We start from the raw sequence: 27,500 nt of genomic DNA, 5'->3' as shown, positions 1-27,500 counted from the left end.
TCGTAACAAAGGAAACAAAGGGTTAAACCCTAAAACTCAGGTTAAACAATGTCTGAATTCGTAAAAAATCAGAATTTACAAGTATCCATATATTTTTCAAGAGATACAAGTATACTACTTTATAAAATGACCACTTAAGTCAGGATTAGATCGACGAGTATCGAAGTAAAGTGGACGAGAAGGAGAGTGGGTGGGTAGATATTGGTTCCGGAAAGTAAAAATAAAGTAGCGCAAAGAGAAAATAAGAGAGAGAGAGAGAGAGAGAGAGAGAGAGAGAGAGAGAGAGAGAGAGAGAGGTGTACACGTTAAAGGGGCATTCGCTTGTGTGCTAACAGCAACAGGTGCCCGTCAAACAGCGCTCAACGTCTCTAGCAGCCTCTCTCTCTCTCTCTCTCTTTCTTGCACTGTTCTCCTTCCTTCCTTTACCTCTTCTATCCACTTGCGAGGAACTCGCACGCGATTCTCATAATTGATTCGTCGACGAGACGTTGCCATCTCGAAGCTGACTAAATCGTGTTACCACATCGAGATCGAGATCCCCTTTACTTACGGACGGCTTTTCTATTCCTCGTCGTTTACGAGCACTTCGCCGGTAACTTCGTTTCTCTTCCTAGTTGAGAGAGAGAGAGAGAGAGAGAGAGAGAGAGAGAGAGAGAGAGAGAGAGAGAGAGAAAGAGGGAGAGATTCGCAAGGAATTATGATGCTTTATCGCGTACCCAAATAATTATACGCTTTTAATGTAACTTTCGATAATTTTTTTGTTTCACACAATAAAATATTGGTAAAATAATTAGTCCGAGCTAATTGAATTTTTTCTATAATCCCAAATATCTGTAATCCTGAAAAATGTATCAGCGAAATTTATGAATTATATTTACGATGGTGGCAATTCACGTTATCGAATATTTTCCGTTGGAAAGATAATTAGGAAAAGAAAAGAAAAGAAAAGAAAGGTAAGAAAAGAGACAGAGAGAAAGAGATTTCGAGATGTCGATATATACGAGAAATTGTTAGAAAATTTAGCGGAAATCAAGTGGGCACCGATATTCGAAAAGAACAGAGTACCGTAATTCGATCGAGCGCGTATCTCGAAGGCGATCTCGTAAAAGAAAAATAAGGGTAAACTGAGAAGAAGTAGATAGGCTGTAATCGAGTCGGAAGGGAAATAAAGGAACGACATAAAACCGCCTCGAGTAAAGTTTCGGTCGCGTTCCATAAACGAATGGATTTCCGTAATAAGCATTCGAGGGTATACGAGAACTTTATTGCGGCAATTAAACGTTTGGAATTCGTAATTCAGTATCAAAGGGCAATTAAAAACCGTAAGATTCACTTATTAATAGTAACGACGAAAATATTATGGTCTTTAGTTTTTTCACGAACGTTTCGCTATAGTAGTAGTTGAAACGGCGGTGAAAACCCGTGTATATACGGAACAAAAGATATATTTTTTTTTTCGGAATTTTGAAAAATAAGTCACATCTTAACGAGAATCATTGAATACTTTTTGTTTTACAAGTTGAACGTTGAATTTATTACATTCAAACAAAATGCAAATTTTTATTTTACGTTATGTGTAATTCTCGTAAATAACAGTTTGAAAATTATCAAAAAAATATTTCTTCAATTGCTACCTCGGAATCATAAAAGTAAAAGCCGAGAAATAATCGTACAAAAAATCAATTCAAAATACGATCGACTCGTGATGATAAAATGTATGTATTCGTTAAGTAGTTCCGTGGAAGAAAAAAAAAAAAAAAAGACCAGTATTCAATTTCGATATACCAACTCTCATATTGAATCTATCGTGATTGTAATTACGTTCCTGATAAATTCACTAGAAATATCAATACGATAAAGCGTTAATTGTTTTCATAAATTTGTATAAAATATTACGAGTAAGTATATAAAAAAGAGAAAGAAAAAGAAGAGAACGATCTCGTTTCTGAGTTGTTCTGATTGGTTAATTGAAACCGCTCGATACAAAAATATGTTTTAAATGAATTAAAGATAGAAACTTGATTGAGCCATCGTTTATAATTTCTCAAACACCTGCGACATAAAATTGGCACTCGTTGTTAAGAACCGACATGATCGGTCATTGATTCGACGATTGATCTTAAAATATTCTTTAACGAATAATCGATCCTTCCGATTTCGTATGAACGTGAACGAATAATACTTAATGACAAAACTGCAACAAGTAGAAAAAGGACAAAAATATCGTCGGGAACAGAGATATATTATAAATCAATGGAGAAAGGCGGGAACGAAAATAACAGGTAAGACAATCTATCGTACATTAAAAGGCATGTAAACAGGCGTGGGACACACGTGCGTGGGATAAAATTTATCGGCCTCGCCTTGGGCCACCGCGTTAACCACCTTTGAATCTCATTCCGTGGTAAGTAAGCGCCGCAACGCGGAGATTAATTTTCTAATCCGGGCTACTTTACGTTGAGATACTGCAAAAAAATAGAAGAAAAAAAAATAAAAAAATCCGCATTCTTTCACCGGATTGTCGAAAGAAGGAAAGAGGAAGGGAGAGAGGAGGAGAAGAAAAAAAGTACGCTTTTATCATTTAATGGAACGTTAACGAAAAGCTCGTGACTCAAGGTCGATAAATAAAAAAAGAAAGAAAAAAAAAGGACAAGAATAAATAACGTTAAAGAGATCGTTATTACAAGGTAAACTCTTGTTAAATTTGATGAGAAGCAATGAACCGTGGAATTGTTAAAATCCTAGGATTACAAGAAGTGCCAGACGGCACGCGAGAACTGTGCATCGTACGATCTTGTTAAATGTGAATGAAAAAGAAGAGGAAGGAAGAAAAAAAAAGTAAAGGAAAAAAAAAGAAAAGAAAAGAAGAAAAGAAAGATAGAGCACATTTGGATGATCGAAGGATCGAAAAATGGGCCCTCCCTACCCCCATATCTTATATCCTTATACCCACCTCCCATTCTCCCCCTTTTAGGGCACACGCGCCGCCATCCTCTTCGGAGTCTGTAAACTCGTCGTGCCAGTTACGGCCAACTAACTTTTCTGCGTTGTATATATACTCGAATTTCACGAGGAGATTGCATTCCTCGAGATCACGAATTAGCCATCGAGCGAACGACGATAGGCTTTGTTGTTTTCTCCTCTCCTCTACTCCTCCCCTCTCACCTCAAATCCCCCGGCCATCATTTACTTTCCTCGTTCCTTCCGTGCTTCCTTCGTTCCTCAAAATCGAAAGGCGTTGAGGAAGAGAGGAGTAACCCGCTGCTAGTGGCGGCTGGTGCTCGCTTGCATGGTCTGCCAACCGCAGCACGCGACACCATATGGTCTACCGATAACCATGACCCTCCTGTATGCATGTATATATGTATGTATTTGTATATGTATTATATATATATATATATATATATATATATATATATCTACGATACGCAAATACGCGAGTCCAGAATTCTCTTGCCTGAATTCTTGTGCCTTGAGAAAACGTGATAATGTAAGGAATATCGTGCTTTTTATTTTTGTTTTCTTTGTTTTGGGCTGGGAGGAGAGAGGGATAAAGATATATGCTCACGGGTAATTAATATTAGCCGATAAATATTTGTTATCTTGATCTTTCGTAAGATCGCGTAAGATTTGTGATATTTAACGAAGTTTTAACAAATGAAATTCGGTATTTCGAACAAAATTGATCTGTACGACAACAAAACGAAGAAAATATTTTCCCAATGGGAAGTATATGACACATCGAAATTATTTTAAGATTACGTTTTGCATGTTCGTTAGGTCCCTCTTTTCCTCTCCGTTCTTAAAATTTGTTTATTTTAGAACGATTGTGTTAATATCTGATTTGAATACAACGCATGCCTATGCATAAATTGTTAGAACGGAAACAATAACATAACACCAGCTATTACCCCTACCCATCCCACTTACCACCCCCCTCAAAAATAATAAAGCAATCAATTTCCCAACGGAAATAAGTGAACCATCTCAAATTTGATCTGTGTACGGTATATTACTCCTATACCTATATCTATATCTATACCTATACCTATACATAGATCCGGGTAAACATCTCATGTCTATGCACGAAGAAATCATTAATATTCTTTGATAAACAGGTGTATTGGGATGTTGGGTATTGGGGTGTAACTAGAAAAATATTTGTTTTCAAACCGAATTAAGAGTCGTAGAATTTGTTTCTTATTTAAGAGAAAAGAAAATAAAATAAAAGAAAAAAAAATAAAAACTAAGGGAAAATGAAAAAAAAAGAGAGAAAGAAAAAGAAATGGAATAAAAAATAATCAGAAAAATGTTGGCGACATCGAAGACCCAGAAAAGTTACATTAAAAGAATAACACATTCACGTTCGATCTTCCCCCAATTCCCATTCGCATAGGATGGCTAATAGTAAGTGAAACTCCCATAGGATTTTCAGCGGGTTGCGTGAGGCATTTACGACACCCCAGACGACATTCGCATAGCCATATTCCTAATAGAAATGTAATCACGTAGTTCTGGTAGTTGAATAAATTATTATTATGGTCTCGTACGTATAGAACGTATGAGAAGAGAAGAGTAAAAGATAGATAGATAAAAACAGAAAGAGTGAGTGAGAAAGACAGAGAGAGAGAGGGAGAGAGAGAGAGAGAGAGAGAGAGAGAGAGATAAAAAGATGTTCAGCGTGGGACACTCGTGAATTTTCTCGAGCATGACGATGTTCCGCATGGACCTTGTTATTTATCGTTATTCGTTCACGACGTCACCCCGAAATTATTTTCTATAGTCCGACACACGAGGAGCAACGCGTTTTAACGGCGATCAAGCTACACTCGAGAATGTCTTTGGTGTCGACGTCGTAAATTCCGTGGAACGTGCCAGTACAGAAGGGAACGAGCTCACGAGAGTACCAGTAACGATCGACCAGTACGCAATATTCACCACGAAATGTAGATACGTATTCACCATAATATACACCGCGCTTCGTCAGCTCGCGTACCAAGAAATACACCATCATTATAAACCGAGATATTTCATCGCGAACTTTTACTATTCTATTTTTCTTCCTCTTATATACTTCTTTGACCGGTTTGCTTATATTTTCTTATCTTATAGTTTTGCCGTTCGAAGCTTATCAGCAGACAACCAACCGAAGAGATTTCGATAAATAAATCGATCGATTTTTTAGGCACTGCGTCAAAAAAAAAAAAAAAAGAAAAGAAGAAAAGAAATGAAAAGAAAAACTTGGTCGAATTTGAAATTAAAAAAATTCTATCATTTATCGTTAAGACAAAAAAAAAGAAAAGAATAAAAAAAATATAACATCATGAAAACAGCTAATGTCAAATTTTTCTTGGAGCAACATCAAAGTTTTCTCTTATCATAAATACGTAAAATCCTGTCTGAAATAAAGTCCGTAAACTTATACATCGATCTCATATCATTTTGACGATAGATAAAGAAAAGAATCTTCGACGAAATAAGATTAACTTCCAACGAAGTAAAGGATAATGTAATGATTGGAGTGCCTTCGATTAAGCGAAATCATCGACCTTCTTACGTCATGCATAGTCGAAAGGTGTAAACGAGATCGCTAGATTTATCTTATCGTATTTCTTCATTTTTGATCACCTTATCGAACTGTTTAATTACAACACACTATTGATCAGACAATTATTTTTCATTAAAGATTAAAGTAAACAATTTTTTGATTCCAAATTAATTCTCTTCGAAAATTTTCAACAATACGATAGAATAAATTTCATTCACAATAGATTAGTCAGGATCATTGGATAATAATAGATATAAATTATATTCGTCGTAAATTAATTCGTTTCCAAAAATTGAAAGAAAAAATAATCGCGACTTGACGATAAATTGTTTAAAGGACAATACAGATAATACAGTTAAATCTTTAAAAAAATTAAAAAAATTAAAGAAAAAAGAAATAAAAAAAACAAAAAAGCATTATCTATAATTTTTCTCAAAAATCCCAAAGTTTTTTTTTTTGATATCGAAGAATTAAATTCATAAGGAACGAAAAAGAAATATGTATTTAATTTTTTTAGTCAACAATATTTATAAAAGCTTTCTAACGATAAACACTTTCTATACGAATATCGCTTTATATTCTTTTTTCTCGCTCACGCACACTCATATATACATACATCCTGCCTCGGTTTGTCTCTCTCTCTCTCTCTCTCTCTCTCTCTCTCTCTCTCTCTCTCTCTCTCTCTCTCTCTCTCTCTTTAGAAGGATACAAGAGACAAACCAATGGGTGCGTCGTTTAATTCCACAGAATCTTGTTCAAGCTTTAAACAGAGACATTAAATTACAAACTCTCGTCTATAATCCAACGCGAGTTAAACTAACGGGTGTCAGGTTTTTCATCACGATGATTACAGATCGACAACGAAAGATGACAAAGCTAAGCGATTTTAAACGTACATACATACAAATTTTAAACAAAATACGAGAATAAATTGCGAGCTTCGCGTAAACGTATACCAAAGTCCTGCTCGAGGTCTTTCATAAAGCGAGTTATCGAATACGAAATGAAATACTTTTAGATTGTTACGGTAAAGAGAACGATAGAGAAAGAAAAATGTCATTTTAATTCAATTCGAATACAATCACTTAGAATACAATCAACATTCGTTCTATCTACAAAGTGAAATCTACAAAGAAAAGAAAGCATAGCTAAAGGGGAAAAGGACGAGAAATTAAAAAAAAAAAGAAGGAAAAAAGGTACGGTAAAATTCAACTCCTAGAACGAACACCGTAGTATAACGAGAACAAAAAACATAAAAAAAAAGAAAAGAAAAAAAAGGAAAAAAGAGAAAGAGAAAATCAAATAGATGTCGTGAAAGCGTTCATGGGAAAACTTGAACGGAGTCAAAGTTCATTTCTCTCTTTCTCTTTCTCTCTCTCTCTCTTTCTTCTTTTTTTTCTTCTTTTTTTCTCCTTTATCTTGACGTAATCCAGACGAACGGTTAAATCGTTATGGCGAGAGTCCGACTCGTCGTAAAGATTACGATCGGAGCGTCATCGACGCGAGAAGATGTACGTTTTCTCATTGCTCTGGGAGCGAAAAGAGTAAAGCCTAATGAGAAGAAAAAGGGCCGCCGTGGTGATTTACGAGACAACCTAAATTCAATAGCGGCATGGCTTTCACGATCATTCTCGCGAGCAAAGCGAACGACGTTGAACGTATGTAGTAAAGTAAGTAGCTTGATTGATAAGCGATGCGCGTTACGAGATAACGCGCGACTCGATCGCGGCGCGTCGGGCAAGTTAAAATTTTTTTCTTATATCACTCACCCAATGCTGCGTCGTTACAACTTCCCCGTCCGCTGCTCCATCGAGAGTCTGCGAGAAATTGAAAAAGTAAGAAAAAAAAAAATAATCTTTTTTGCGCGAACGGTCATCGTTGTCGCTTTTACGAACGACATTTAAACTGAAACTGGACTTTGTCTCTTCATCGTCGCTTTTTTTTCTCTTTTCTTTTCTTTTTTCTTTCTTTTTTCTTTTTTTCTTTTTATATTTTTCTTTTTTCTTTTTTTTTTCTTTTTTGTCGATCGACACGATTAACACGTTTGTTTGCACAGCTTGCCTCTGTTTTCGCATGAAGTAAAAATAATTTACAAAAGATAAGATTGTAATTTTATTTCATCGAAGTACCATCCGATTGGTCGAACACGAGATGGAATACAAAGAAACGAAGTCCAAACGAAATCAGAGAATAATTTCACTTGCATCGGGATGCTTTAATGTTTGATTTTTATTTTCGCTTTTTTCTTATTTTTTTTTCAATCATTCTTTCTTTTATTATATATTTTTTTTAGACAACAATTCGACGATAATTGATAAAAAAAAGTATACTTACGTCCTTTTTCCTTTTTACGGCGGCGGCACCTGAAAGATAAACAAGAGATTTCGATTGATCGAACCATCTTCCTTATTAACCATATATATGATTAAAATTTACGAAGAATATATATACAGGGTACACCGTACTATTACCTGAGAAGTATGACAGGTACTTATTAACTCATTTAGTGCATCAAAATAAGATAAAAGTTTGTGTGAACATATACCAAATATTTGACCTTGTTTTTGAGTTACAACAAGTTTTATGTTCGAACGTTACTCCATAATAATTAAAACGATTTTCGAGACAATTTTAGAATGAACGATCTCAAAATAAATTGATAGATCGTCGAGATCTTATTTCCTGACTTAAATCCAAGAATCCATCGTGTAGAGAAACTCCATTGATAGTGTTGAAATATTTCGCGAGAGAATTGTACAAGGCTTTTAAAAAATCTGAACAATACCTGAAGAAATTGAGAGAGTAAGACAATGTTTCCAGGCTTGTGTTCAGATGCAACAAGGTCATTTTGAACACCTCCTGTGAAGATAAGGAAATACATTGAAAACAAAGTCAAATAGATTAAATCGCGTTTATATGATCTTATTTCTTCTTATCTTATTGTATGTTAAATCAGCCCCTATTGTACTTCTTAAATAGTACGGAACTCACTGTGTGTATGTATATATATATTATATGTATATATATTTTATAAATATGATATGTATAGATAATATTTCGATTTAATTCTAAATGTCGACTCTTTGTTCGACGTTTAACAAGTTCCGTATTTATATCTTCCTTATGATAGACACTCTATTCTCGTATAGAGTAATCTCTTGTTGTAACTACTTCGCAACTAGGCCATCGCGCATCAATGACATGAAAAATAACCAGAGCTTGTTCGGTGATAAGAATAAGATAGAAAAATTGATCTAGTTATATGTCGAAAGAAGAGAGAAAAAAAAGAAGACAGAAATTGATTCTAAACGATAATAACATTGCTATAAATTATTCATTTATCACAATCATAAAATGTATCATCGGGTTTTTTCTCTCTCTCTTTTTTTTTTTTTAAAGAATATCTATAATCTATAAACCTTTTTATTCGAAGAAGAAATAATTCATTTACGAGAAGTATATATTTCAATTTACAAGAACTTATTTCTGAAATATTAATTATTACGAATAATAATTAAGCATATTTTAAGAAAAAAAAAAAAAAAGAATTATTTTTTCTTTTTAAATCACTTCAAAGGCATTCGATCTTTGAAGATTCACGGTTCACATCTTTTTTTATAATAAAGATTATTAATTTGATACTCACCAACCGTGGGATTGGGTAACCGTGCACCATTCGTTCCTGTGGGAGCCGCCGGATTTGCAGGGGCGGGGGTGGGGGTGACGACCGAGGGAGGTACACCCCTACTGCCAAACGGAAAGTAAGGCGAGTCCGGGGGATAGGTGGCGCCTTCGACGGCCCCACCGCCACCACCACCACCAGCACCTCCACCACCAGCACCGCCACCACCTCCACCTCCCCCTGGCCCACCGCCGGGACCTCCGACCGATGGACCGAACGCGCCTCCGCCACCGCCGCCACCTCCACCCCCGCCACCACCGCTCCCGTACGTCTGAAATCAGAGAAAAAGAAAAAAAAAACAATTTTTATTGCTATCACTCGATAAATACATCATATACAGATTTAATCGCACCAATCTATATGCTTTTAATAATTTCGGCATTATTACGTATTCCACTAAATAAAAATTGATTTATAACAAAAAATAATACTCCAAGCTTCTGTGTGAAGTACATTTTGCTTTCGATAGAATTTTTTTTATTATGTAAACAAAATGAAATTTATTTGGGTGGAAATATTTCGAGACGTAGATATAATTGAACAATTCTGTTGAAATATATCTGAGAAAAAGGAAAAATTTATAATAAATGGGATTCGAATGTTTTCACGTATATTCGTATAAATAATACATTCAATTATAAAAATTAAAAGAAAAAAAAAAAGAACAAAAAACTAAAAAAGTATTTTACTTCAAATTCTCTGAAATATCACCATTTATGAGAAAATAAAAAATAATAATACATATACTTGCTATCTATATAAAATCGAATAATTTTTCTTTAAAAAAAAAAAAAAAAAAAAAAAAAAAAAAAAAAAAAAAAAAAAAAATAAATAAATAAATTTACTCGAAGTATGCAAACGTAATACGTGCTCTCTCTCTCCCTCCCCCTTTCTCTCTCTCTCCCCCTTTCTCTCTCTCTCTCTCCCCCTTTCTCTCTTTCTCTCTCTCTCTCTCTCTCTCTCTCTCTCTCTTTCTCTCTCTTTTTCTCGCGATGCATCAGATAGGTCTATGAAGGATGGAGAAGTTCCAAAGGGGACTTCAATAAATCATCCGTCAAATCGATATTCCTTATCGTTTATACCTTAACGACCGTCGATTAGATATTAGTCGACGATTTCTGAAAAATCTATAATAATAACGCCGAGAAAGTTATATTCAATCGGCATCAACCACCGGCACACCTTCTATAACTATGGAAATGACTAATATGAATTTAGAAGCAACGATGAGTAGCATTCACGAGTAAATTAATATATGGTTGCCGATTAAAACATCTTAATGATTGGTCAACGAGCGTGCGATAGTAAAAACCTTTAAGACTTTACGCGACGTTTTACATTTTTTGTTAAAGTAAATATTTTAATGTACATTATAAACATCTTTCGACGAACGTTTCGATGAAATCGATTACATAACAAGAAAATTATCTCGCACAAGAGAAAGAAAGAGATAGAGATAGAGAGAAATAGAGATAGAGAGAAATAGAGAGAAAGAGAGTAGGAAGGGAGAGGGAAGGAGAGAGAAAAAAAGTAAAATTGTAGCTACACGTTTAAGCGATTCTACTAAATGACGCAGAATTAACTCGCTGTACGAGATTTCGGTCAAAGAAACACGCCTCTCTTGCCAAGAAACAAGGTATAAATAAACTATGCAAGAACATCTTGTATAAATTTGATATTTTGCGACAGGAAAAGCCGATCTAATGAGATATAAAGCTTCACTTTATGATAATCGTCGATGCGTTTTTCTTGATTTGAGAAACGAAGAATTGTCAAGTTGGAACAACCATATGCTCTTTTTTCTACTTTCCTTCTTTTTCTTTTTATCACATTTTTCACTTAAGAAGAACGAAACCATATATATATATATTTTAAATATCTCGCATATCTCGGAAGATCTTGTAGAGAAATATATATATATATATATATATATATATATTGTATATAAATGGATAACAAGTCAGCGTCGCAAGAGGCAAGAAATTACAACGAAGAGTTTAGCCATATTCCGGGGTAACTTTTCATGCGAGCCATTTTAACCCCTTACACCGCTCTCCACGCTTGCTTTGTTTTATATGCGTTCACCTGAAAGAGGCCGAACGTATAGATGCACAACGCGCGAAAGTACGAAGGAGAAAAAAAGAAATAGGGGGAGGGATAGAATAAGTAAGGGATGAAGAAGGGTTTAAGGAAGAAGGGTAAAGAGAAAGAACATACGTAAGAGGGGAAAGAGAGTGTATAGATACATCGCCTGGTGCGGATCAGACGGAACGTAAGTGATATTAAACTCAGACCTTGGCGATTCTCAACCGGCTTATCTTCCCTTCGAACAATTTTCAGTAGTTTTTCGTTCTCCACCCATTCCCAGTTCCTTCGATCGAATTTCGTATCAGCCTTTCGCCCATCTACCTCCACCCCTCACCTACTTTGAGTACGTCATACATCAATTTCCGAAGTATTTCATTTCGTTGGACAGAAACTAAGAAAGAACATTCGATCGTTCTTCGATGAAAAATCGATCATCGAGCTTATCCACAATCTAAAAATATTACGAATTACATGTACGATATATACGAGAACAGTGAATCTAATGTTCTAATGTGTCTTTAATCAATGATATTTTATTTTTGGCAACTATTTGGAAATCTCGACGAAGAGTTTTAATGCTTATTGAATAGTACGTGAACGTTTAATGTTCTAATTCTTTTTTAAGCAAGAAAAAAAAGGAACATAAAAAGAAAATACAAAAAAAAAGAATGAAAGAGATGAATGAGAGAGAGAATATGAGAGAGAGAGAGAGAGAGAGAGAGAGAGAGATCGCAAATGAGGTAAACTCGTATCGAGCTAAAAGTAATGAGAGAAAGAACGAACGATGTCAACGATAAGCCGATCGTGCTAACAAAATAACTTGAGTATATACTACGAAGAAAAGGGTTTACGTAAGAGCTTTTATGGAGTACTTAAACATCTACGGAACTCGTTACGTTACGTTACGTTACCTTACGTTGGGACAAAGTATGTCATCGTACGTACGTATGTATATATGTACGTATATATGTAGGTAGGTAAGTAGATAGGTAGATAGGTACGTACACACATTTATTAGCGTACACACAAGGAGACAATGTCGCTCGTAAGAAATAGGAGACGTTTCGCCGGCGTGAGAACCACTTCTTGAAAATATCGCTCTCGGTCTAAAGTTTTCGGATTATGTCGAGGGTGCCAGAGAGCGGGACGAAGAAGTAAGCGGGGAGATATATAGAGGAGAAGCGGAGGGCGAAGGATTCGAGGGTGGTGGAACGGGAGACGGTGTAAGGAGAGAGGAGAAATGAAGAAGGGACCAAGGATAAAGAGGGGGTGAAAACGAAACGCGAGTAACTTTTTTTCGGATAAATTTTCTTTCTCTCCTACGAGCGTAATAATTATTACGCTCCTATTTCTTACGTAATCCAACCGCGTTTTAAAGTTTAGACTCGATCGAAGGAACCAGAAGGAAGGAGCAAAATTACACGAACGAATAAAAATCTTTTTTTTAAATATTTCCTCGCATCTTGTGTCAAATCATCAAGAATTATCGTGAAAAATATCTGTGACTTAAAAAAAAAAAAAAAAAAAAAAGAAAAAAAAAGAAAAAATAAAAAAATAAAAAAAAATAAAAAAAGAATAAAAAACGATTAGATCAAATTTGATACTTATTAATCCGACTTACCATTCCGTTGTCCATCGTGGAGCCATAAGGTGATTGGAAGCCTGGTTTTTCTGTAACAAGAGCAACGATATTCTATATAATTATCGATCTATGATCTAATCACTGATGTTAATATATACACGTTGTATATATTAATATTTTAAATAACAATATACATGTAATTCCATTCAAGTTCAATACCAAGAATACTTCGTACTCTTTCGTTTTCTCATTAAAATATGAAAGATTAATTTTTCTCCATCATCTCGTTTATATTCGATAATTATTATCAGAATAATAATAATAACGAGTGCTCGTTATGATTGAAAATTTCAAAATGATCGTTAGAATGAATTTTTTCATTAATGATAATCCGATTCGATATAGCTAATAAAGGGAACAAATGCTTGAATATAAAAGTATCATGGCAACTCACGGATTGGTAATATTCAAGGTACGCGTTAAACGAGACGAAAAAATAGAGAAGAAAAAGAAGAGGACGAGGAAGAAGAAGAAGAAGAAGAAGAGGAAGAGGAAGATGATGAATACGAAGAAAGACTAGTGATATACGCATACGTATCGGCTTCAGTCGATGCAAAATTAATGCCGAACATAAATTTGCAATGCGTCTTTATAAATCAAAACCGCGATCGCGTTAAGAATCCGAACGGCGGGGATACACGCACGTTTTCCGCGCTCTGTTTGTCGGCTACGTATGCGGAATAACCAACGAGATATAAACATTACGAGGTTGCCACAGTCGAGACTCGCTTCATCCGTTATTAATGCTTCCTTCTTATATATATATATATATATATATATATATATATATATATATAAAATATAAGAAAATATATATATATATATATATTATATATATACGTTAAAGTTTTTTATATACTTCTATATCGTCTTTCTATGTATGTATATGTTCGTACACGAATATGCATGTATGTGTTTGTGTGTGTATGTGCACGCGCCACGTCTTTCAAAAGATTTACGACGATCGCCTTTGGATTTGCATTTCGAAATCCGACATTATAAAACGGCGGCTAGCATCTCCTCCGTCCTTCTATAATTCATTTTTTTCTCTTTTTTTTTTTATTACTTCTTTCGCGGAGAAGAACAGATATCGCGTATCGGATCAATCGGCATTAGTCGAACGCAGAAAAAAAAATCTTGCATCTTTCGAAAATGGAGATTTCGATGTTTATTATAGCATTTGCATTGGGATACGAAGGAAAATAAATCTCCGAGTAGGCGATAGTAAAAAAGAAATGATAGTCTTAGGAAAAGAAAGAAACAGAGAAAGAACGAGGGTGGGAAAAAGGAGAGGGAAAGATAGAATGGATTGAAAGGAAAATTATTACATTGAATGGAATAAGAAAACCCTAAGAAACGTTTTATGGAAAAGTTATAGATAACATACTATGTATGCGCTCGTAATATATGATTACTAACGTAATTCATGGTGCAATTTTTAATACTAGTTGTAAGATCTTATTTGAAAATACGATCTAAATTGAAAGGATATTTTTTTTATTTCTGAATGTTATAAACACACTTTCATCATTTAATCGACAAAACAAAATAAGCAATAATAAATTAAGTATAGAAAAATCATTATTGTCACATTTGGTTACGTTTTCCTGTAAATAGCTAATTGATAAGTGTAAACCTAAAGTGTAATTGAAATGCATGGTAGTAGTAGTGTAACTGATACGCAGGTAGTGATAGGATATATAGGATTATTTCGAAGACAAGATCATTGTCATCGTCTTCGTCGTCGTCGTCGTCGTCGTCGTCGTCGTCGTCGTCGTCGTCATCGTCGTCGTCGTCCTCCTCCACTTCGTCGTCGTGAATGGATTCGGAAGCTGGAATACGCAGTACGTGTAAACGGACGAGCTGTATTAGCAGGATATTACAGGATAGTAGGGACGTGCGTGGACGATAGGGCGAATGTCCAGCGACGGGCACGATCGCTCGAGATAACTATGAATCCTAACAGTTTCGGCTTGCTCATGACATGTTTGCCGAAGCGTGCGGCACCGACTCTGCAATATCATGCATCAAAGGACAAGCTAAACCATGGACCATCGTGTCATCCTCAGAACCCCGGGCCAAGCCCGCTCGACCGTTGTGACGTAACGTTGAGCATCGGGGAGCTCCGTGTCGCGACGATTAGTTCGTCTTCCGTGTTGCTCTGTCGACGTCATCTACGTGCTATCCTTCTCTCACGAAGAATAATTGATCGAGGGATTCGTTGGACACCTTCTTCAAAAAGAAATACTCGACGATCGGCAAGTTATAGTATTGATCATTCTGATATGATTCATCTGTCTATCTATCTCTGTACTCTCTTTTTTTCAATGAATTGTTTCAAATCAAAAATACAAAAGGATTTATATCGTTTTAATATATTATACAAATCTTTCGTATAAAGAAAAATTGCCGTAGTTGTATTTTTTCTTTTTTTTTTTTTTTTAAATCGTTCGCAAGCTGTTCTCCATATTGTGCAATTTTCTTTTGTTCTTTTTAATTAAACAATATAATTACTAAAATTTTAATTAATGATATAATTAAATCAACTAATATTTCAACGATATAATTAAATCTACTAATATAACTTACTGTGACAAATTTTTAATTAAAAAAAAAAGAACAAAAATAATAAATAAATAAATAAACAAATACATAAAACAAAATAAAAAAAAGAGATTGTGTTACGATCGGTGTTTATAATCGTTCAGGAAAAACTCCAATTAAAATCGCAAGATCATAAGTTGTGAGGTTAAAGAAAAAGAAAGAATTACGTCGCTTACTGGTAGTATAAAGAAGTTAATTTAAGGCAAAAATATAAATAAATATACATATATAAATCTATATATATATATATATATATATATATATATATATATATCGTAACGATAGTCGTTAAGAGCAAAATGAATGCAAATGGAAAAGGCGAGAAGAGAAAGTACTGAGAGAGAGAGAGAGAGAGAGAGAGAGAGAAAGAGGGAGAGAGAGAGAGAGAGAGAGAAAGAGATGATCGGCGAAGCCGATAGAAAATTTGTAACGCATTTAAGCGTCAGTTAGAGTGTGAGAGAGGCATAACCATGGGAGGCCGTGGAACGATACCATCTACACGGATTTCGGCTGGCATCAATTCGGCATTACACCTCGAAACACGCGAAACACGCGACACAACCTCGAAAACCGCGGCCGCGTTGTACGAGCAAGCGATTTTCATCGAACGAGACACGACCGCGATTTGGTGGTTATGCCTCGTTTGCCTGAAAATCCGCAAAGTACCGATCGGTTTCGGATCCTCGCCATGATTAGAAATCATCCGATACTTTTATTCTCACACTCGCTCTCTCTCTATCTCTATCTCTCTCTCTTCTCTACCCCTTCTAAACGTTTCTTTCATTCTACCAATGATAAAACATAATTATTTAATCAATTTATCCTAAACGAAGGATCGACTATTTACGATTCGACTAATATGCAAGATAATTGCATTTAAATAATCATATAGAATTAAATATTAAACGGAATTTAACGTGGTAGAGATACGTGAGAATTCATCCATCTTTGAATATTAAAGTATCTGATCGGACATCAAAAGCCATGTTACCTAAATCGTAATATATCATTTATTAACCTGATCGAAGGGACGATAAATGTGAAGAAGGGAGAACAATAGAAGAGCACCAACGGATATGAGAGAAGAAAATGGAGAAGCGAGGGATACTCCTCATGGTTGGTGGTCGAACTATATGTGTGTACGCAAAAATGCAGTTGGCGTAGGTGACACGTTTAATACGGCCACTCGTCGAAACGAGAGAGCGAGAGAGAAAGACAGAGACAGAGAGAAAGAGAGAGAGAGAGAGAGAGAGAAAGAGAGATATCCCCACCCCTTTTGTATACGAGTAGCGTACTCACATTTTATCCGGTTTACCACGCGGGTTAATGGCCGAGTAGAGCGGATCGCATCGTTAACGTGCGTACCGAACGAGAGTACGCTTCGCACGCCTCCGACATGGCCACCGTCTGCGAATTTTTGAAAATTCCACGGGAAGGGACAAGTTTACACGCTAAACGGCAGGATTACGCGCTCGATCGAGCGTCCTTAATATGCTCCAGGATTGGATGACCGTTCGTTCGTTCGTTCGTTCGTTCGTTCGTTCGTTCGTTCGTTCGTTCGTTCGTTCGTTCGTTCGTTCGTTCGTTCGTTCGTTCGTTCCTACGTTCGTATGTTCGTCTGGACTTTGACCTCGGATTCCTGGCTGCACCTTGCCAACAGAAATTCTTCCTTCTCGCGATATGAGAAGAGCTTGTATTCTCCGAACGCCCACGGTGAGCCGAGTTTCTCTGTTCATTTTTTTCTCTCCTTTTTTTCCCCTTCCTTTCTTTCGTTCTTTCTTTTTTGTTTGTTTTCCTTTTTTTTTTTTTAAATGTCCAAACCGAAATTAAAAAAAGAAAAAAAAAGGAAAAAAGAAAATATTCTCCTTGCATAAGCAATAAATTAAGTAAATAACGTCTTAATATCTCATCTGATTTCATGTAGAAAATTATTACGTCACGTTATCCGCATGTCAATCAATTTCTATCATTACTTTATTTCGGCATCTGCGGAGTATATACACATATAAATATAGTGTGTGTAATCGATTTATAATTATGAACACCCAAAAAATCTCACCAGACGTATCGCAATGATAGTGGCGTACACGGAACCTCGTAAAACCATCAAAGATAGAATCTAACACCTGCTTGTATCGATCGTCTTAATTCAATTAATTCAACGAGCAGTCAAACGATAGTTCTTTTATCTCTACCTTAGAAATTTATGACGTAGATAGGTATGTACTCTATCTGGATACTATCGCATGTATTTCCTATTTTATAATCATTGTATCCTCGTCCTTTTAATTTCGAATGTAACAACTCATATAAATTATTAATTATCTTTGATTTGCCGTCGATTCAGTTGGAAAAATGTATCATTTATTTTGATATATTTCTTTCATATTAAAATAAATATCGTCGCTCGTTATCAAACTCATTTTAATCATATCAATATCAAAGTTAATCACATTTCAATTCTATATTCTCAACAAAACAATATTTAAATGTTATGAAATTTTGTATCTTTGAAATCATGATAAAAAGATTAAGAAAATTTCGATACGTAGAAACGCCCTGTATATATTTTGCTACATTATGAAGAAAGAATAAAAAAAAGAAAAAGAGAGAAAGAGAAAGAAGAGTTGTGCACCCCAAACGAGGCATTTCTGTGGGGGTATTCGCGTGTGTGCTGTGCCAGTGCAGTGCCACGCGACCCAAAAGGGTGTTCGATGTTTTTACAGGTAAGAACGAGAAGGAAAGAAAGAGAAGAAAAAAAAAGTTCACGACCGCTGGTGAACGCTCGAGGAAACGGGGGAAAAGGGTGTTCACCACCTTTGGAGCCCTCCTCTACCCTGTTAGATAGAAGGGAAACGCACACCTCTACACATAGTAAGGAAGAATAGAGGTCGATGAGAAAAAGAGAAAAAAAAAATGTAGACAAGAGCTCAGGTAGCCATTGGTGCTCAACCTCAACTTATGTATTTAACATTTTATCAGTTATATATTGTGATTTTTATAAAAATAAATTTACAAAGTTTCATTGTTTTTCTGTTATATATATATATATATATATATATATATATAATTATTTTATAATTAATTTTCAAACAATTATGTCAAAAAAAAAAAAGTTTTTTAAAAATTTCATTGAAAATAATTATACATAACATCTAATGATAGATTTATTTGAATGTCTATTTGTATATTCAATAAACATGATCATTTTCTGAAAAATAATTATATTCGACTTATTGAAAAGAAAAAACGGAAGAACGATTTAAAAGCAATTTTTCTTACAGCATACAGATTTTCAATGAAAATTTTTGGGATCCTCTGATCACGAGCGAAGGTTTCGAAAACCCAAAAATATAACACTGGACCCAACGTACTGAGGATAATCGAAAGAACATGTACATTATATTTTCAAATATTATAGACCGTCTGTTCGTTATTTAGGGGATTTCATAAACAGCCGAAAACCACAGAGCATTGGAATCTATCAATGAAGGAAAAATAATTAGCTAGTATATACATATAAATACATGTACGTGTACGTAACAGCATATTCGATCTTTTTGAACGATTATAAATAATATAAATAATAATAATAACAATAATAATGACAATGATAATTTTTTCTTCGTTTCTATTTAAACAGAAGATTATTCCTTTGTCCTGGACACGGCCACGTCTTTTTCTTTTTTGTTTCTCTTTTTCCTTTTTTCCTTTTTTTCATCAACATCCAAGATAATAATCGGCATTATCATAAAAGGATACTTTGCCTCGTAGAATCCGACAGTATAGAAAGCTTAGAAAGAGATACGGAATACCCTTCCTCACTAAACGCTGTAGCATCTGTTGCAGCATGAGCCATGACAAGGCTCAGAAGAAGAAATAGCGGTTGTGCCAGTGATGCTGAAGAGTGGGAGAGACTAAAACCGAGGCCCAAAGAGAGAGGAAGAAAGAAAGAAAGAAGAAAGAGAGAAAGAGAGAGAGAGAGAGAGAGAGAGAGAGAGAGCGAAATTCGTGAAGAAGAGTTCTGCCACGCTCCACTCAACCCCCACTGCTGAGAATTCTAAAAGACGTCGCGTGTGCTGGTGAGGCCCCCGCGGGTGGGCAAAAGGATCGGAAGATCATAGAGAGGGGAAGGAGAAAAAGAGAAAGAATAAGAAAAAATGAAGAACAAAGTTTCCTTGAATGTCCTCTGCCCGTTTTTATTATATTTCTTTTGTCAATAGAAAAGAGATCGATGATTCAATTTTTACCATAACTCAATAAAATTATTTTATGTTAAGTTATAGTATAGCACTTTGTTTTTACTAAATATCATTTATTGAAAAGCAATACTCATTTCGATCATTGCATTTATAACGTTTTAACAAAGGAAAAAAATGAATACAACAATATAATAAGTAACGAGATATTAGTGAAGGGATAGGAAGTACTTAGTTATTATCTATACTAAAAAAATAAAATAAGTAGCAGTAGTAGTAATAGTAGTATTAAGATAGTAGTAATAGTAGTATAGTGGTAATGGTAATAATAGAGTAGTAGTATAGTAGTAATAGTAATAGTAGTAGTAGTATAGTAGTAATAGTAATAGTAGTATAGTAGTAGTAGTAGTAGTAGTAGTAGTAGTAGTAGTAGTAGTAGTAGTAGTAGTATAGTAGTAATAGTAGTAGTAGTATAGTAGTAGTAGTAGTAGTAGTAGTAGTAGTAGTAGTAGTAGTAGTAGTAAAGTAATACTAGTAGTAGTAGTACAGTAATAATAGTAGTAGTAGTAGTAGTAGTAGTAGTAGTAGTAGTAGTAGTAGTAGTAATAGTAGTAAAGTAATAATAATAATAGTAGTAGTAGTAGTAGTAGTAGTAGTAGTAGTAGTAGTAGTAGTAGTAAAGTAATAATAGTAGTAGTAGTAGTAGTAGTAGTAGTAGTAGTAATAGTAGTAAAGTAATAATAGTAGTAGTAGTAAAGTAATAATAGTAGTAGTAGTAATAATAGTAGTAGTAATAGTAGTAGTAATAGTAGTAGTAGTAGTAGTAGTAATAGTAGTAGTAGTAGTAGTAGTAGTAGTAGTAGTAGTAATAGTAGTAGTAGTAGTAATAATAGTAGCAGCGGCAAGATACTTGAAATTCCGTTTTGTCCAGTACAAGCGTTGTATCGAGAAGTCACGATCAGATACAAAGATAACAAATGTGGTCTCGTTAAAGGTTAGGGAACGAGAAGAGAAAGAGAGAAAGAGAGAGAAAGAAAGAGAGAGAGAGGAAAGAGAAAAAGAGAGAGAAAGAAATAAAAAAAGAAAGAAAGAGGGAGGGAGAAAGAGAGAGAGAAAGAACCAGAAACCGTTAGTTCTTTCAGCCGGCACAATGGGAAACACGAGCGATATATCGAAGCTTGATACGAGAGAATGCGAGAAAGCGCATCGGTTAAGCCAAGAATATGAAAAGAAGATGTGAACAATAACGAAGGAAGTAAAGAAGTAGAGATTTGGGAAGGGGGGAGAGGCGGAGAATTAAGGGGAAGAGGAGGAGGTAGTATAGAAGGATAAACGTAGGAAAAAGCTCGATGATGATTCAGTCGAGGTATGAGCGCCACGGACGATGGACGAACTGAGTAGTAAGAGAATGATAGAAAAGAAGAGCGAGAGAAAGAGTGAGGGAGGGAGGAAGCAGGGAATAAAGGAGGGGTGAATCGTCCGTTGAGCCGTTCGGGAGTAGTAAACGGAAGGAGCGAAGGTGTATTTTGTGGAGAAGGCTGACTGCCACGCGACCATGGGTCCCCATGGTGGGGATGCCGGCGTGCCGAGGGGCCCTGCGGGAGGAGAGGGTGGTGAGGGAGAGAGGGAGAGAAAGAAAGAGAGGAAGAGAGGTAGGTGGAGAGGGGGAAGGTGCAGCAGCAGCAGCAGCAGCAGCTGTCGTTGCCGGTGCCCCCCTTCGTGTTACCCTAGAAGGGGCCCACTGCAGGACAGTGGCGCGGATCACGGGGGCTCCAGTGACGGCCAACTTTCAACTTCCTATTATTTTTCTTTATTATTTACGATTAATTTCTATTGAATTAGTATAATATATTGATCGGTTACATGGATTATACAATATCAATCTGAATTTGTAATTTTTAATTTAATATCATAATTTAATATTTATATCATCATCAAAATATATATATATTAATGGATTGAATGAAAATGAATCGATTTATGTGAAGAAATAAAACTAATCTATATCTTATATACATGAATTATAAATTCAACACGATTTTGACGAAACTTTATATAAGATTTTTTTCCCTATAAATATCTTTCTATAGATGATATTACTCATGAATGCGATACCATTGCTTTACAGATAACTGAATGAAACTAAATAACTAAATGAAATATTCGTATCGACAAAGCATAATAAAATGAAATGTCTCGATGTAACCTAAAGACATATAGGACTTTGATATTAAGATGGTCCAAAATGGAGAATACATGCAATTTTCTTCGATGTCCGGAATCGAGGACAGTATCGAACGAAGTTCGACCGAGTAAAAGTACAACGGTTCGATTCCGTGATCGGTGAAAACGTCCGATTTACGCACGGAATCCATATTAAAAAAGATGCATGAGAGTGGAGGACACGTGCCGTCGAGAGTGATCGAAGATCGTTTGTCTCTGTCTCTCTCTTTTTCCTTTATTTTCCTTTCTGTTTTCGTTTTGTTTTAGTTTTCACTCGATCTCGCTAGAAAGATTTTCATTCACATTTTCTACAAAGTAAAGCTAAGAGAGAAACAGAACAAGGAAAGGTTCGAAAAGGTTGGAGATGAAGGCATCTCTATAGCCCGAGGATACGTTCAACAGGTGACCCTGTGCTCGTGCTTTAGACGCCATTTTTCCTTCCGCGACGGTTCGACTTTGCTCGACGAAAAGAAAGTAAATATTTCCTTTATCTTTAAACGATTATTTGAGGATAAAATTAATTAAAAAAAAAAAAAAAAAGGAAAAAAAAGGAAAGAAAAAAAAATAAACGAACGATAGAGACGACAATCTTATCGGAACATTCTTATTATCCCTGTTTTCTACTCTGTTTTGGAATGTATAGAATCATCCATACGATCTCTTTACACGAATGATCGTACAAATTACATTTCAAATTTATTCACTTTAAAATCATATCATAAGAATTTAAAATCATTATCATAAGAACGATAAGAACGAATAATCATAACGTAAATGATAACCAAGTGATTGAACGTATAATCATTTAAATAAAACATTTTCCCGATATTTGATATTTAGATATTATTCTGTTATAATGTTTAACATACGAACAAGATAATTTATTTAAAACTTCCTGTCTTTCGTTTATAACAATTCATATGTAATTAGAAAAAATGAAATGCATACGTTAAATACACGTGTTTATAGATCGAAAAATATTAGGTGAAAAATATAGTTACCTAACTACTGATTAAAAAATTAACAATTCTTTTCCATTGTTATACATTTCAAAGAATTTTATAAAATATATGTTAAGGAGATTGAAAAAACGGGAATAGAAAGCATTCGGTCATATATGATTGTGTTAAGCGGATAGTAATATATATAAAATATATATATTAAATATATATATTTATATTATATATATTTAAATATTTTATGTAAATTTTATATGTATATTTCATTATTTTTTAATAATGTAAATAATTCATATAATTTAAATATTACATACGCGCGCGCGCGCGCGCGTACACGCACATATATTACCATCTTGTCAACATAATTCAATGACTGACAGCAAAACGTTCGACAAATATACACATATATAATTTTATATAATATCGGTCAATAAAGCGTTAGCAAAAGAAAGCACGTGTGACTGTTGGTAGTAGGTACAGAGGAATAGTATGGCCTGTTGCGTTACTTCGATTAGAATCGACGTTTCTGGGAAATTCCGTGGAGCGTGCTAACTGTTAGAAGCGGGGTCGTTGAAAGCATAAGATCGTAAGGTGACGTTGGCCCGAGGACAGTGGCACCTGCCAAAAAATCAGAGCCCCTCTTCCGAACGGCGCCAGGACCCAAATGCGTGGCAACACCAGTGCTCGCGCGTAAATGTATACGTACACGTGTACCTATGTACGCGGCGCACGCGTGGACCAAACTTAAGGAAATCTGGCCAGATGTCTATTTGGAACGTGACGCAGGTCGGTGTCATAAGGAGAAAGAGAAGGAAAAGAGAGAAAAACAGAGAGAGAGTAACTCGCACGTGTGCCATCGTCGTACGTATATACGTATATACATACGTAGATACATACATACATACATACATACATACTTGGGTGCGTTACGTTGTTCGCGCACATGCGTCCGAAGCTTACCCGATCGGTGCTTTACAGGTGGTCCTATAATTTTTGTCGCGTGCCTGAAAACGACACGATGAAAATCTTTCTCCCCATTTGTGCTACATCGTCCGATAAACGCGCATATATATATATATATATATATATATATATATATATATATATATATATATGCGATCGTGTCTTTCTCTCTGTGTGTTTTTGTATTATTATTAACTTATATTAAATTAACTATCGAAGAATTTTTCTCATGTAATGAAAAATTAAGAAAAAATGAGAAAGAAAGAAATATAAAGAGAAAGAGAGAGAGAGAGAGAGAGAGAGAGAGAGAGAGAGAGAGAAAGTAGAAAAGAAAAGAAAAGAAATTCTTAACAGATTCGTCGAACGTTTTCCTGTCAGTCAATGAATTACGTTGAGTGGATAGTAAACGCGACGTGTTGTAAGGCTTCTCGTACGCCTTCACAGCATGGGTGGTCTGTATGACACTTTACATCAAAGCGTACTTGCTTGAACGTAACTCGATCTCTCTATCTCGATGACGACGAGAGTTTCAAGATCGACTTACGGACGAATGGATGTTTTAAAGTGTTCTCTTCTATCATTCTTAGCGGTTCTTTTCTTTTTTTTTATTTATTTTTTTTTTTCAGATTTCTTTTATTTTTTATCTTTTTTTGTTGTTGTTTAACGACGTACGAACAAAATAAACAAGAAAAAAATTGACGAAACAAAATAACATCGATTGATTTTGAAGTAGGATCAAGAAGATTAAGAAAACAGTCTTCGTAGATCTCAAGTAAAATGCATGTATACATATCTATATATATCTCTAAGTATAAAAGGATAGTTGTTCTATAAGAATCTCTTGGACTACGCCAATGCAAGGCAAGGGGATACCGTGCCAGGATACGGTGCCTCGTAGGGTGGTACTTTCAGTCAGGCTGCTAAGAGAGACACCGAGGCTCTCTAGAACGATAGGTATTCCTTCTCTCTTTCTCTCGACGTTATTCGATCCTTTCTCGTAAGAAAAAAGAAACTTCGTATAACGAAAAGTTTTTCAAAAGAAGAGGAAGAACGTTTCGCTGTTAGAATCGATGTTTTCAAGATCTTAACACATACACGTACGCACGCACGCACGTACGCACATACATACATATACACACTTTCTCTCTTTCTTTATCACTCTCTCTCTCTTTATCATCGATCAGCAACCCTTGTAAATCGAAAAAACTATTATTCCTCGTAAGAAATTTTTTTCGTAATTCACGAATACTTTTATTCACGTTCGATTCTTTGCGAAAAACGAGCTCGAACCTTCTCTCTATACAAGTCGAGCCAAGAATACTCATCGGTATTCTTTTTACTCGGTTTTGCGCTTTCCGTAACCCACTTGTACTTCGGCTAATGGACTTTTGCTCTTCTACACAGAGCATCGCGAATTTATCGAGAGAGAAAGAAAAGAAAAGAAGGGTGAAAGAGAAAGAAAGAGAGAAAGAAAAGTTGAGTGGGAGAAGAAAAGACTATATAATAGAGAAAAAGAGAGAGTGAGATAGAGAGAGAAGTTGGTATGGAGAAAAGAGAACTATATAATAAAGAGAGTGAGAGAGAGAAAGAGGATGGAGAATAAAGAAAGATAACTAAAGATAGAGAGGAGGAAGCAAAATAGTCGGTGGTGTTTCGCACTGTGGCAAATTCATATCGACCATAACGGGAGCGAAGCGAATGGCGTGCGCCGTTCAGTAACGAGGGACTTGCATTAGTCAGGAATTCTCGTCCAGCGGTCGCGTGTTCTCCGCGTAAAAAGCCTTCGAATGTTATTCATTTTTCTTTCGTTTCCTTTCCGCAAATTGCTCTTAACGGGCCGCCGCGTACATACACCAATGACGACGACACGAAGACGACGATGACGACGATTACGAAGAATCGAGAAGAAGTAGAAAGCACGTGCTTCTTTCGTCCTTATCGTTACGATTTCGATCTTTTCTTTTCAATCGTTTGTTATTTTTCCTTCAATTCTTTTTTTCCTTTTGTACTACATTTCATATTTTAAAGATTATCAAAGAAACGATAAGCGATTACTAAATTAATAAATTTATTACGAATACTTTGATTTCTTATATTATTTCTTTTTTTTTCGTCAAAATTAGAAAAAAGGAAAGAAGAATAAATAGAAGAATAAGAAGAAGAAGAAAAAGAAGAAGATATAATGAGATAATAAAAATTCAAAGATCAAACAGGAAGGATATTAGAAGGAGAGCTCGTAGTTCCTCTAGATTCCTAGGTAGTAGAAGAGACTAAATAAGAAAAAAAAAAGAAAAAAAAAAGAAAGAAATCTTGGGTCGATCCTATGAATTAGACGGTATCTAATTCAATGTAGGATCGCGACCGGTTAATGCAAGGGTGTTATTACGTTGAGACAGTAGTAATAGTCGAGATAATGCTTTGTGTTTAAGCGGAAAGCTACGTGATCTATCGACAAGAGCGTAGGAGAGCGCACGCGTGAGTATTCGTAGGGAAGATGAGGAAGGAGAGAGAGACAGAGATAGATAGATAGAGAGACACACAGAGAGAGAGAGAGAGAGAGAGAGAGAGAGAGAGAGAGAGAGATCGCACAGAAGGTGGGAGGATGCTTGTCGAGGAAGAGAAAGAGGAAGGTTTAAGAGGGGTAGAGGGCATCGAGGGATGGCAGCTACGAGGGCGAGAGGGGTAGAAGCAGATGCTCATCGGGCCCCTCCTATAAACGTAGATTATGCTCGGCCTCGATATTCCCTATGCGTACGTACACTGAACGCACTTTGGATTTCAAAGAACGAACGAACGAACGAACGAACGAACGAACGAACGAACGAGAGAGAGAGAGAGAGAGAGAGAGAGAGAGAGAGAAAGAGAGAGAGAGAGAGAGAGAAAGAGAGAGAGAGAGAGAGAGAGAGAAAGTAAATTGGAATAAAACAAAACCAGAAAAAAAACAAACAAACAAGCAAAAAAGAACACGAAAACAAATCTCCATTCTCCAATCTCTTCGATTCTCTCGACCCGAGTCACGTTGGTCCACGAAATCCTCATGATTTACATGCTTCCTCCAGGAAATTTTCAAAACGAATCGAAGATGTCTCTGTGATAACCGCGGTAATGCATATCTTTGACCCATACGTTATGTGCATATGTGTTGGCTCTTCGATATGCACCACTGCGATCGAATACGATGTTCGCGAGCCAAGGCGAGTGTAAGAAACACACATATATACATACGCACATAGAAAGAGAGAAAGAGAGAGAGAGAGAGAGAGAGAGAGAGAGAGAGAGGAGGCGCGAGTACGAGGAAAAGGAGAGACGCAAGAAAGAGAAAGAGATAGGGAAAAGGAGAGAGAGAGAGAAAGAGAGCAAGAGGCAGGTGCATCACGGTGACACTCCCTCGATAATTCTTCGGAGAAAGAAGGACGGATGGAAGAGAAAACAGGGAGAGGGAGAAAGAGAAAGAGAAAGAGAAAGAGAAAGAGAAAGAGAAAGAGAAAGAGAGAGAGAGAGAGAGAGAGAGAGAGAGGAAGGGAGCCAAGTCACGAGTGTTATGTCTGGAGCTCGTTTATGCTTCTTTGGATCTCTCTCGTTCAGTACGGAA

At 35.7% G+C, this 27,500-nt stretch overlaps 1 protein-coding gene across 12 annotated transcripts in view; it reads right to left on the bottom strand.

Annotated features, from left to right (window-relative positions):
• Nucleotides 1-27,500, bottom strand: part of LOC124427513 (transcription factor 12) — a 146,702-nt gene that overhangs the window by 114,051 nt on the left and 5,151 nt on the right. For all 12 annotated transcript variants that reach the window (XM_046970508.1, XM_046970515.1, XM_046970509.1 and 9 more), the window contains exons 2-5: nucleotides 12,940-12,989; nucleotides 9,195-9,501; nucleotides 7,883-7,911; nucleotides 7,318-7,365 (exon numbers count right to left, since the gene is read on the bottom strand). In XM_046970508.1, the coding sequence (XP_046826464.1) occupies nucleotides 7,318-7,365; nucleotides 7,883-7,911; nucleotides 9,195-9,501; nucleotides 12,940-12,989 (434 nt within the window). The remainder of the gene's footprint in view (nucleotides 1-7,317; nucleotides 7,366-7,882; nucleotides 7,912-9,194; nucleotides 9,502-12,939; nucleotides 12,990-27,500) is intronic.

This window comes from Vespa crabro, chromosome 10, assembly GCF_910589235.1.
Source record: "Vespa crabro chromosome 10, iyVesCrab1.2, whole genome shotgun sequence".
NCBI classification, from domain to species: Eukaryota; Metazoa; Arthropoda; class Insecta; order Hymenoptera; family Vespidae; genus Vespa; species Vespa crabro.
The sequence above is the reverse complement of the archived record's forward strand: the minus strand, read 5'-3'. Positions and strand labels throughout refer to the sequence as shown.